The sequence below is a fragment of the Indicator indicator genome, chromosome 22 (genome assembly GCF_027791375.1).
Source record: "Indicator indicator isolate 239-I01 chromosome 22, UM_Iind_1.1, whole genome shotgun sequence".
NCBI lineage: Eukaryota > Metazoa > Chordata > Aves > Piciformes > Indicatoridae > Indicator > Indicator indicator.
In genome coordinates this window covers 730,326-743,983 of record NC_072031.1, presented here as the reverse complement: position 1 = coordinate 743,983, position 13,658 = coordinate 730,326, and the positions used below count along the sequence as shown (strand labels likewise).

The window sequence follows — 13,658 nt, the reverse complement described above, 5'->3', positions numbered from 1 at the left end:
AAGTTTATCCCAATTAGGAAGCTAATTTTCTGGCTGAAAGGGCCTCAAATATCCATAGAGATGTGGGACTACTGCTTGGTGGTCATTGCTCAGGGAACGCTGGTGTTTCAGCAGGCAGTGTCACAAAGCTTGGCAGGCCATAGATTAATTTACAGGGCTTTTATGCTGGCATAATTTGACAGCCAGTAGCCAAAATTCATGACTAACATTGTCCTGCACACGATTCCTGCCCATGCTGCACATAACACAGTTAACATGACTCAGCACTCTCCTTCAGGAATAGCAGTATGATTTTCCCAGAAGAGATCCTTTACGAGCAAAGAGCTCATGTTTATGGATTAAAAATGCTTTGAACTCTAACAGCAATTCTCTGTTGGCCACCTCTTCACTGTTGCCTTGAGAACACGTACTAATGTTGGAGCTTTGACAGTCATTTGCATGACCTGGCCAGCCCAGAGAAGCAGCCAGGAGGAGATTTCAATATCCTTATTTCATCTGGAGACAGGACCTCATGATCTGGCACCAGAAACTGTTGGCATAGTGAGCTGGCACCAAAAATCAACTTTCCCCATTTGCTGACAAGTGTGCATAGAGCTCCATGGCTGCATGTGACTGTAGGTGGTAGGAGGTATAGCTATGCATTTAGACTCTCTAGAACTGGCTTGTCAGCTGCATTGATCTCAAAAGCGCAACACTAATTGAAATTAAGGAAGTTTGTGGTTCCAGAAACAGCAGCAAAAGATTCTTCATTATCTTGCACATAATCCCATTCAGATGGTGTACAAGTTCTTGGTATTTCAGTCCAAATCACCAGCAAAGTCTGAGAACAGCTTGAGTATTGCAAGATACGGCAACTAAGAATCATCTTTGCCTGTTGTGGGGAAGGAGCAGAGAAGAGAACAGTCAGTCACCTCTTGCCATTCTTGAGATTTACCCACAGCTCCCTCACCACAAGTTGGAGTCAGCAACTGTTTGTTGTTTTGTTTTGTTTTTTTTTTTTTTGGTGACAGGAAACGGTAGTGGATTTGAACAAAGAATATTTGATGGTTTGATATCTGTTTTCACTGGGATGCTGTGAATGGTCCTCAGTGTTTCTCACTCCAAAGGAAAAAGATCAGATGCATACCAACGGAACATCCTGCACTGACAACAGCAGTTACCCCAGTTTCACATCCATATGTGGCAGGAAGGTTGGAGCAGATGATCTCTAAGGTCCCTTCCAACCTAAGCCACTCTATGACTCCCCGATTCTGTATGTCTTAACTTAGATGCCAAACAATCAAAAACAGCTCAAAACTCCTGGAAGTGATTAACCACACTGCTCTTTGGATTCCTTACTCAGGAATTCACTGAAATGGGGTAAAATGCCTCAAGTTCTAAGCAGAATTTCTATTGATTTTTGTCAGAATTCCTGTTTCGAAGGAAAATCAGCACTGGGAACTATTGACACAGTGCTCCTTAGTGAGAAGCAATGGTGTGTTCATTTACAGTGCCTTCCCTGGAGGTCAGGGCTGGTTTGAACCAAGGTCAGGTTTTGTGAATAACTTTGGAGCCCTGAGAGTCATTGCAGGCTGAAGTAAAGCTTGTTTAACTCAACTGTCAGGAAACTATTTGGCTTGTTCCATTCACTCAGACCTGTCTGCACCAGCCTTTTGATCACCAGCTTTGCAGAAATGCACTCAGTATCCATGAATCTTCTTTCACAATGTTGATGCTGCCCTCCACTGTCTGACAGAAACGCAGGGGACTCACCTTGTCAGATGGTCCATGAGGTACTGGCGTTCCTCAGATTCCAGTGATCATGTCAGTAGCAGTTATCTTTTTTCAGACACAAGGAAGGGCACATTTGGTTCACTCAGCAGGAATAATCCTGGTGTAGTGGTTAAGTCCATGAGGAGGTGGCACTGATGCTTTTCACCATGAACTCCACAGAGAGGACAATCTCTTGGGACATCGGTGAGGAAATAATAGCTCAGAGACACAAAGAAACTCAGTAGTGTCCCAAGTAGCTTACTGATCTTCTTATCAAATAAGAATCTCTGGACAATGACAGAAGCAGAGATGAAAAAAGAGCTTGCAGCTGGGCTATGTTTTGATTGCAGGCAAAGTTGGTGATCAGAGTGCAACATGTCTTGAGATCAGATGATATGAAGGTGATAGGATCACTTCTGAGTCCCATGCTGTAAGCTGACTTTCTGCCATTGAGTCCCAGCCTTGCCATCTCAAGTTCTAAGTGAGCAGCACACCTACATCCTGCACTACCAGTGCTTTCACTTTGCAGAGAGTTTGCCATGAAGATGATGACCACTTTACCTCCTGGAACAGCCTCACAGTCTGTGGTGTTCAGCTTCAGAACAATCCCACCTTTGACACCCAGCATAATACCCTGTGTGGCAGGAGCAGAGATCCAAAATGGCCCACAATGAACAAAAGTAAGTCTGTCACTGTCAGAAACACTGCAGTGGTTGTGACAGACTGGGTGGTGCAGAAGCACCAGAGTCAAAAATGGCAGGGTAAGATGTGTTACAATGGCAGATGCTAATGGTACTGAGATGGGTCATTAGAATAGAATCACAGAATTGTCAGGGCTGAAAGGGACCTCAAGGATCATCCAGCTCCAACCCCCCTGCCACGGGCAGGGACACCTGACACTAGATCAGATTGCCCAGAGCCACATCCAGCCTGGCCTTAAAAATCTTCAGGGATGAGGCTTCCACCACGTTCCTGGGCAACCTGTTCTGGTGTCTCAGCACCCTCATGGTGAAGAACCTCTTCCTAACATCCAATCTGAATCTCCCCACTTCTAGTTTTGCTAATTCCCCCCAGTCCTATCACTCCCTGACACCCTAAAAAGTCCCCCCCAGCTTTCTTGTAAGCCCCCTTCAGATACTGGAAGGCCACAAAAAGGTCTCCTGGGAGCCTTCTCCTCTCCAGACTGAACAATCCCAACTCTCTCAGTCTGTCTTCATAGGAGAGGAGCTCCAGCCCTCTGATCATCCTCATGGCCGTTCTTTAGACACATTGAAGCACCTCCAGATCTTTCCTGTACTCAGGGCTCCAGAACTGGATGCAGTACTCCAGATGGGGTCTCATCAGAGTGGAGCAGAGGGGGAGAATCACCTCCCTCAACCTACTGGCTATGCAGGGTTCTAGTGCCCATCCACCTGCAGCTTCTCAGATACCTCTTTGGGACATAGAAGACAACAAGCAAACCAAGATGTGTGACAGAAATGTGACAGAACAGGTCACATTCAGCTCTTGCCTGGACAAAAATGACCATGCAAACCTAGCACACTTTGGCTAGCCTACAAAAAGCCCAGAAGACACAAGGAGGACTTAGCAGCTGGCATCCTCTGTATTATCTCAGGGAATCCTGGACAGATTGACTGAAAGCAGGATTCTTGGTGCTTGCTTGCTGGAGGGACTGCTTGCACATATTCCTGAGAATGTGTGGTCAGGAGCATAAGTGAAATGGGGTTTGGTTTCATTTGGCCTGAAAAGAAAAGCCTTTCCTAGAAGGTCCCAGATCACTGCCACAGTGTCACAGTGTGATTCCCTGCCAGCTGAGCAGGGATGACAAGCTGTCTGACAAATGCTGCACATGGTGAGCAGGAGGCAGGTCAGACCCTGAAATATTTCTGCATTAACAAGGAAGGTCCTTGGCAGGATAGGCACATCCCAGCTGAGCTCAGTGCACAAACTCTCAGCAACTTCTGTGCCACCTAACAGTGGGGGGAACCGGCAAGGAGACAGCATCAGGGCGGAACAGAAGAGGAAGCTGCTGATTTTTAAGAGTAGGAGTCTCCAAAGGAATCAAGTGCTGACTCTTCTGAGTGAAACACTTTTCACAAAAGATTAGTTGGGCCAGACAAGTCCCTGGGGCAGAGGACACAGGCTGGTGTCCCTGGAGGTGTTAAAAAAAAAAATGTGTGGACATGACACTTCAGGACGTGGCTTGATGGCCATGGTGGTGTTGGGTTGACAGTTGGACTTAATCCTAGAGGTCTTTTCCAACCAAAACATTTCTGTAATTCTCTGATTCTATGGTAGGAAATGAGACAAAAAAATGTTACAGCAGAAAATTTGTGAAAAGAGAATAATCCTTTGGAGAGCTTCTTCCCTATCACCTAGAATGACTGAGGCCTCCTCAAGAGAAGGAGCTCTCTACTTGGCAGGAAGGAAGTTGTAAGAGATTGGAAGTGGAAGTAAAGTGATTCCAGGTGACTGCCTCATGACCTCCTGTGGAAAGAAGAGCAGTGGGAGGTCACTTCACCATCAGCACAGACAGAAAGACATTGTCTCCTGAATTAATCACCTGAATCAACCATTCTGCTTCTGGCAGCTGCAGGAACTTGCAAATTCCAGACACAAGCTGCATTTTCTGGAGGTTATTATTTCAGATGGAATTCAAAAATCAAAGCAGGCCAGACAGGACATGCCCAGAACTGTGCAAACATCATATGTGATATTCACCTTCCCCCATACTAAAGGCATTTTCAGAAGACACAGAGCAGATATTGAGTGTACACCATGAAAGAAGACATGAGTTAGACATGGAGTTCCTTTCAAGTTAGGAACAGGGCCCAAAATAGAAGAATTACCTATGTCTTCCATGGGAACCTCACACAATCTTTGTATCCCACTGGAAAAAGGTTTCATGGGACAGCAAAACTTGTCCCATTGAGGTGTTCATCAGAGACAAAATTCAACTCTCTTTCTACTCCAGTTATTACTACCCCAGCTAGCTTTCTCCCTCCAGTTGCTCTCTCAGCACATTAGAGTTAACAACTGTGCAACTACAAAACCCTGGGATGGTTTAGGGTGCAAGTGGCCTCTAGAGCCCTTGCTGAAAGTACATTCATTAGACACAGCTGCTTAGGGCTATGTCCAGTGGAAATCTGAATGTCTTCAAGAGCAGAGATCCTACAGTCTCCCTGTGCTCCTTTCAGTGCTTGACCATCTTTTTGCTTATCTCAGTCTGGAATCTCTGATGTTGCAGACTGTGTCTTATCCTATTCCTCTAAGAGTCTGGCTCTTTTATCTATATCCTTTAATTGAGTGGCTGTAAACAGTAAGAGCTTCATCTTCTCTTCTACAGGAGGGTGAAGTTCTCTCTGCCTTACCTTGTACATCATGTGCTTCAGTCCCCTGGCACCTCCTCACTGACCCCCATGTCCTTACAGCTCTTCAAAGTACAGCAAGCCTCCAGCTTTTCAGGTTTGAAGATCTCCTTATAAGGTTATGCTGTTGGAGAAATCACTGCAGTTCCATTTGACCAGGGGGATCCCATTCCTCTCAGTGGTCCTTGTTGCTCAAAGCAGGCCTTGTGGTTAGAGAAGCCAAAGGACCCTCTGTGAAACCAGCCACACAGTCAAGTGTTCCTTCCTCCTTCACCATCAGAATAAACAGCACCAACAGGGCCCCCATGCCCTCCATCCCCACCTCCCACAGCCCTCCTGTCACTCTGTGCACAAGGCTGTAGCAGTATCCCCTCTCTTGCCTTCTGAACATGTTAAGTTGGAACCTCCTCTCGAGAATTGTGCATCCTCACTTTCCTGGCCTCTCTCAAGCACACTACACTTGTCTACAGCATCCAGCTTCAAGCACTGATTCATAGGTGGGCAATAGATAAAACTTGTATGCAGCTGATGAACATCAACTGAGCCCCCAAGCAATCAACTAAACTCCCACAGATCCCTTTCTGCAGGATTGCATTCCAGCCTCTTGGATGCATACAGCCAGAACTGCACAGCCAGAATCCAGCATTTGTCCTTGTTACATCTCACAGAGCTGATAAGTTCCCAGCACTCAGATCAACCAGGATTCTTCCCAGGCCTCTCTATTCTGAAGGGACTCAGTGTCTCCTTATTGGGTTGGTCACTTGGGACGCTGGAGGTGTAACTCATGTGGCAGTAACAGGAGGCCCCCAGCCTAAACTGCCACAAGTATCATCAGCAAACTTTCTCAGCATGAGGCTGACTCTTATGACCAGGTCATTGATAAAAACATTCAAGAGAACTGGTCCAGCAATCAAGCCCTAGCAGCTAGCCACCAGGCTGGTGACCACTGACTACAGCTCTTGGAGTCCAAGCCTTCAGCCCGCTGTTGACCCAAGGAAGTAGAGGATAGAGCCATACCACAGTCCTGAGCTGCAGTCACTGCTACAGCACTGCCCTTGTGTGCAGATACCAGCAGTGAGCATCCTCCAGGCTGGAAACAGGGCACTAATCCTCTGGGCAGATATGTTGTGTGTTAACTCTTGAGTTTGGGCTGAAACATCTAGGAATTAGAACAAGATTGTTAGTTAGGGCTTTGCTGCCCCAGGTTTACAGACTAATTCCAACTCAAACCATTTCATCCTTCCCTTGTCAAAGAAACTTCTGATGGTAAGAAAATGAGACAAAATCCCTTCTTAATCCTGTTGTATGGCAGAACAACTCCCTTGTTGTCCCTCACTCCTATTTCTTTTTGGAAGAGTGTGCCAGTTGCCCTGATACCAGATTGACTAATAGCAGTGAGACAAGCAGCTGTCTGCTGGTGATAGATGCAGCAATGCACATGCAGTCACCATGAGAAATTAAAAGGTTTCTTTATTACTCTCTCTGCAATATTGTTGAAGAACTCAAAAGGTCAGATACGATGGCAACAACGAAGGGCAGACAGTAATTAGATGTAATCACAAAGACAAGTTTCCAGATAAAATGTGAGCTGAGATCAACCTGGTCACTGGGAGGACACCCCAAGAGTTGCTATAAGTGAGAGTGCTTATTGGGTTTGATCAGCTCAAACTGGGCATGTTCTTACACTGAGGAGAGGATGTATTAATACAAGTGAAGCCTGGAGCAGTCTCTATGGTTACAGCTAACACTGCCTAATATAAGCCATTGTCTTCAGATGCTTAACTTCCCATGTTTGAAGTGCTCAGGCTGAAATTTTCCATCACTGCTCATTGTTTCCAGGTGAATTCTCCAGCAATCAGGTTAGCAAATGTACTGAGGAATTGTAGCAGATCCTCACAGAAGCTTGGCAGGGACTCAGTAGTATCATCTGTTACCGTCCTCTCAAAACTACCCCATGGCTTGGTGACTTTAAAAGACTCAGCAGATCCTGCTGGAGGTTTTGGGCTGAAGTTTCCAAATGTGACATCTGCAGTGGATGAAGCAGCCTCAGCCAGGCACTACCAGGTGCTGCCAGACCCACTTGCCAGGGCACAGCCCCAAAGTCCTGCAGCACAGGACACGTCAGCTCTGCCCTTCCTCTGAGGGACGGATTGTACCTTGGGGTTGAGAAAACAGAGGGCAGTCCAAATTTAGTGTCTGCAGCTCTTCAGCTGAATGGCTGGCTCCACCCCACCAGTATTTTGGAAGTTTTCCTATTAGTCCCAGCAGCATAGAGCTGTGCAGTGGATCCAAACAGCCCAGGGTAGAACAATCAGTCTGCAGGACACGAGCTTCTGGGAAAGAGTTCCTAATAACAGGCCCCAACACTGTGCTGGGATAAGCACTTTAAAACCTGGATTGAAAACCTTTCCTTTGAACAGCCTTCTGAAAAAAAAAGGCACCCAAGCCTGGACATCTCCCACTAGCCCATATACTGAGAGGTATGATGAGCCATCACCATGATGTACACCAGATGCTGCTCCTCTAAACTGTGACACAGGGAGGGAAAATAGACACTGTGTGCTACACTTGGGGTCAGAGGAACTAAGAGGTTCTGGATACACCTAAAAAGGTTCTTTAGCCAAGCTGGGATCTTGGTAAGGCAACAGCTTGTTCTTCTTGCAGCATCTTTACCACCCTGCCATTCATCACATCTTCATTCACCACTTCTCCTGTTTTTCAGAGCTGGGGGAGTGGTAGGGTTAATGGTTGGAGCTGATGGTCTTTTCCGGCTGGAATGATCCTATGGTTCTCTGCTTCCCTATATTTCATCTTCCTGGCTATACAATTACTCCTAGACATTCCTGGTTCCCTAATTACCTTCTTTTTTTTTTTTTTTTTTTTTTAAGACTTTAACCTCTTGAAAGCATTTAGCAAATGAAGTGACTGGTTGGTGCTTTTGTGCATTGCAGGTGTCCTGTGGCTATCAGTAGTATCCGAGGTGTTGTACATCATGCTGTTAGTCGTCGGATTCAGCCTTATGTGCCTCGAGCTCTTTCATTCAAGCAGTGTGATAGATGGGCTCAAGTTAAATGCCTTTGCTGCTGTCTTCACTGTGCTTTCAGGTATGAACCTTTGCTTTCCCTTTTGCCCAAGGAGCCACAACAAAACAAAATTCTAAAACTCTGCAAATAAAGCCCGGGGGCTACAAGGCTCTTCTAATCCCAATTAGCTTTTGCTTTTTTACACCAGGGTTTTTTGGCCTAAAGGAACAAGGACTGCACAATGAATTTGCCTCTTGCCATGAGGAAGTGAAAATACATATCCCAGATTTCACAACAGCAATGCAGTAATTAGCCTTCCCCCAGCCCACACAGCCATTACCAGAGCCACAGCCTGAGCCTCCATTTCCAGCATCATCACAGTGATTATCCAAGAGAAAATGAAAAACACAGTGTTGAAAATTCTTTTATCCATGCTAATCTTAAAAGTAGGTGAAAGCTTGATGCTGCAAACTAAAGCAAGCAGCCCATCTTGTTCATTAGCAATGAAGAGAATGAAAAAGGTTCTTAACCACCACACTTAGGAGCAACCCCAAGAGTAATGTGGGGACAGGTACACCTCCCAGAGCAACTCTTTCAGGCTATTTTCATGCTCAGTCTGTACTTGGAGCCCTTCAGCATTTGAGCTTGCAGAATTCACTTCCCTAGAAGAAGTTAGCTCATCCAGTCAGGTAACCAAGAGCCTGGTTAGATGTGCTGATTAACTTCTATGCTGGCTAAAAGCTCTACTTGCCAGAATTGATATGAGCAACCAACCAGAGCTGGCTTTTGTGACCTCTCAGGCAGAAAGAACTTCTGCACTAAAAGCACCTTTTATTCAGCTATATCTCAAGCTGAAAGAGATTATAACAGGCAGCATACATTCAGGAAAGAGGTCTGTATCTTCAGGGATAGCTTCAAATTGTGAAATACAGGTAGTGCTATAAAACTCAGATCAGAAGTAGAGATGAGAAGAGGAATAAAATAAAATCTAATAATAAGTGCCAAACTATGTTTTTCAGCTTTAGATGTAATTTGGACTTTAAAAAAAAGGAAAAGTCAATTCCATTTTCAAAATCAAACTATGTAGAATCCTTCAGCATTTAAACAATTCTTTCCGTGCTGCTTCTCTTTCCCTTCACCATTAGCAGCAGCTTGGAAGTTTTGTAAGAATCACAAAGTTTTCTTTCCTACACATCTCTCTATTTTTATTTTGTCCTTCCCTCTTTATAAATACAGCACCATGATGTTCCAAATATAAACTTTAACATTTTACAGGGGGAAAAAGAGAGAAAAATAGAAACGAGGGGAAAAAAAAAAAGACAACAAACAAAACCAACAACTCAACCTCAAAACACTGCTAGGTGTTATTTTCAGTGACAGAGATATCAGAGGAAAGAAGAAAAGCATATTTATTTAAGGTTAGCATATTAATAATGACACATCTTAGCAGAAATTAGGTAACAAAGACTTTGCCTTGGAACAACAAACACCTCATTAAATCCACGCTACTATGAGTGCCATGGGATCTTCGTATTCTCATAGCTCAATGGCTAGAGGTTGGGAAAAATCCTAACAGCCTGGCCACTTATTGCCCTTTCCTAACCTCTCATGAGTCATAAAAAAATACCCCCAGCACACTGGTGTTGGTATCCCTCTAAACCTCATACACGCTAAAAAGCTTCCATATGTCTCTCATGGAATATTTATAATAAAACATTTTCATTCATGTGATATATTCCATAAATCCTATTTTTAGTAAAAAAACTCTCTGAAAATGCTTTAAAATAGATTGCCTTTTCCAGATTTAGTTCCTTGAGCTCTCCTATTAATGATACCTAGAAACATCTCTGGCCTGGCAAGGCTAAAGATTCCAAGCCAGCTCCAACCACTCACCATTTCTGCACTTCCATTCACTCCAGTCCACCACATCTGCAAGCACCTGGTGCCCTGTACCTCACCTGTGGGGTCATGCACCCAGTTTGTCCTCTTTGTCTAACCTTAAACAGCCAGTTGGAGAAAAGCTGGTCCTGTAAACACAGCACTTGTTGAGTTATGTTACAGGCAGTCCCTTTCACAACAAAAGGTACCACAGGAGGGCCCCAAGGGAAACTTGGCAAGTCAGATCTAACATAGACCCAACCAATGGGTGGCATCAGGAACAAACCAAACCAATAGTGTATGAAGCAACACAATGAAAGAAAGACTGGTATTGGATTGTTACAGCTCATGCATGGTGTGCTGCCACTCTGCACAGCCAGGTACATATCCACTCCTTACCCTCATCACCACGAGGCAGGCAATGCAATAAATGCCACCTTGTCACTGTGGTCCCTGTACTACAGCAGGCTTTGCTGATGACCTCCTACTCACCTCTATCAGCAGGCTGTCATCCTGGCCTCCCACACAACGAAAGGGCTGAACCTTGCTGAAACCCCATTAAGGGTTTGCACGACAGAGCAGAGCAGAGCAGAGCAGAGCAGCCTTGCTGAAGCTAGTCCTGGCTGTGTCAAACCTCCTGATGGCTCTGAGTGACTGTGACATGTCTCAGGGCAGTCTGTAATATTTTATTAAGGTTGAGAAATTACTGACAGTTGCTAGAAGAACAGCAAACCCCAAACTTGAAGATCAATGCCATAAGTGTCAGCTGGAGAAAAATCCACTGGCTTAAAGAAGTACAGCAAGTTCCCAGAGAATCCTGGAAATTAAATATAGCCAGAAACAAGCAAGGTGTGTACCACTTTGCTGAGCTCCCATTTGGCCACCCACCCTGCCAAAATATCATTCCCTATGATATGAATTGCTCCTTCCACCTCCTAACTTTGCAGTGTGTCACACCAACACGAAGCAGCTGAGCAAATCACCACAGCTTCTTGTAATCAAATGTCTTCTTTCAGCCTCTGCACTTGTTTGTATCAAATATGACACTTGTCTTGCTGAAGGTCCTGCTTAACATACCCACAACACAAACATGACATCCTTCAACTTCCCTCCCCCAGAATTGCCCTGAATCATCCACATGTTTGGTGAGACTAATAAAGTGCTTTAGACTGAAAGTAAGCAGGAAAGAAGAACCAAAGTGCAGGTCTGAGAAGGGATCTTTCACATGGAGGAAGAGCAGCTGTGGAGAAAAGTAGATGGTGAGAGAGAACAGTAAATGGTGAGTTAGGTTGAACTGCAAAGTGTAACACATGGACCACATTGTACCCCACCATGGCAGAACATCAGTATTTCTGCCTGTGTTGTTGCAGCTCAAGGGGCTGTCCAAGGTCCATTTGGGATGTGGTGATCTTGCCCCACTCTCTAGCTAGCTGCCTGAACCCATCCTTTTGGTGAGCTCAGCTGGGAGCTCCAGTCCAAACTGCCTAGGTACTAAAGAAGACACATCCCAAAGTACTATGTTAGGACATTTTCCAAGCATCAGAGCTGCTGCTGGCCACCACTTCTTGAAAAAGGGGGAGGTTGTTTTTCCTCAGAGAATGGAAAGGTCAGGAAGCAGGTCAGAATGCCTGAATGGAAAGGTCAGGAAGCAGGTCAGAATGCCTGAATGCCTGGCCTGAAAAAAACGTCCAAAAGCCCCATCCCTGGAGGTTTTTGCAGCCAGGCTGGATGTGTCTCTAGGCAACCTAATCCAGTGTGAGGTGTCCCTGCCCATGGCAGGGGGGTTGGAACTAGATGATCCTTGAGGTCCCTTCCAACCCTAACAATTCTGTGATTCTATGAATGAAAAGGTCAGGAGGCAGGTCAGAATGCCTGAAATCAAAGGTCAGGAGTTTTTTCTGTGGAAGCTGAAGAACCATGGAGCAAAGTGGCTACTCCTTGGTTCAACTACAACCCTCTTTTCTAACACCACAGTGAGTACAGAGCACCTGGTAGATTGCCTGGTACATTCACCCTCTCAGCAATATATAGTGGTGTCACAAAAGCAAGCATCATCAACATTGTACCATCAGAAGCATTCCTGTGGAGTCCTCTCACCACACCTCATCAGGAACACTGAGGTCACTTAATTTCCTTGTGTGACTTCCAGCTGCTTTATAAGTGTTCAACTATTTAAATCTTAGCAACTGTTCAGACAAAACCTCACCATGTGGTGTTAACACAGCTACTCCTGCACTGCCCACGGAAGCTCCTTCCCTGATTCTCTTACCTGGAGCCCACCAGTGATGGGCTGAGTGAGATAACTTGTGGGTGGCCTACTCCTGTTTGGCAGCAGTAAGGTTGGTGGTGATGCTAATTGTGCAACATTTTCACCGAGGATTTTCTTTCTTTATCTCTTTTCTTAATTGAGAATTCAGTATGATTTAAAATGATGAGCTCTCAGTCACACCTTTCCTCTGCCTATGCAGCTCCCTCCTCCACAGAAACAGGAGGCATAAAAGCACAACAAAGGCTTTTTTGGAGCTTTCAAAGCACTTCCAGCAGTAGCTATCTCAAGAATTAAAAACAAAACAAAACAAAAACAACAAAAAAGAAACATTAACACAAAAATTCCTGTTATGATCCCTGCTTCTCAGGTCTCTTGGGGATGGTGGCACACATGATGTACACTCAAGTTTTCCAAGTGACAGTCAGCCTTGGGCCAGAGGACTGGCGACCACATTCATGGGACTATGGATGGTCCTTCTGGTAAGTGTTACCACCAGTTAATATCTTTTCATTTCTGAGTTGCTCCGTCAGTCTGGGGGGAGATTGTACATAGCAGCTCAAATTTCCAGGAACATGCCTGGGAATTTCCAGCTGCCCAAAGGCTAGGAGTGAAACCCCACCATGGCCATGTGATTGTTGGGGTGTAGAGGAGAGTTATCAGTGAGCAGCTGTGCACATCAGCAGGTACATAGCATTTGTAAGTAAACAGCAGCCACAATCACTGACACAGACTGAGCACTCTCATTAAACTTCAATTTAGGTACATAATTGCCATGGCATTTCAGAAACTTGCAGCTTGGCTTTTTTTTTTTTTTTTTTTTTTTTGCCTTGTAATTAATGTCTCCGTTGAACCTTACAGTGCAACTTTTCACCCAGCCACAGAGGAAGGCATAGTGCTCCTGGCACTGCCACACATCCCTGTGGATCACAGGGAGAAGGCTTGGGAAAAGCAACGTGAGAGATTTGCTTTCTTTTTTGTTTTTTACCTTTCCCTTTTATCTTTGCAAAGCCACACAAAGCCAATTTGGTCAAGATACGTCAACTGTGGTATATTTCTTGCAAGTTTATAAGAAGCTTAACAAGAATAGGAGACTGTGGAGAACAGAAATACCTGCAAACAACACTCTATCCCTCTAGAGACACCAGCCTCCTTGGATGGCTAGGGAAAAGACTTTCTCTTTTCCATTTCTAAATATAGGGTATTATTTTTGTTCCACCTCAAAGCAGAGACAGCAACCTTTGCTAACACCAAAAAATAAATACAAATACTTCTTATGCACAGCACTGCAGGCAATTATCAGTCTTTCCTTCTCCCCTCACCATCCTGCTTTTCAGGGGAGGAGTTATTAACATTTTAGTAACATGTTAC

At 44.9% G+C, this 13,658-nt stretch overlaps 1 protein-coding gene across 1 annotated transcript in view; it reads left to right on the top strand.

Annotated features, from left to right (window-relative positions):
* The window catches only part of GSG1L (GSG1 like), a 46,457-nt gene that overhangs the window by 28,583 nt on the left and 4,216 nt on the right, over positions 1 to 13,658 (top strand). The window contains exons 3-4 of the mRNA XM_054391267.1: positions 8,072 to 8,224; positions 12,658 to 12,769. Coding sequence (XP_054247242.1) covers positions 8,072 to 8,224; positions 12,658 to 12,769 — 265 coding nt within the window. The remainder of the gene's footprint in view (positions 1 to 8,071; positions 8,225 to 12,657; positions 12,770 to 13,658) is intronic.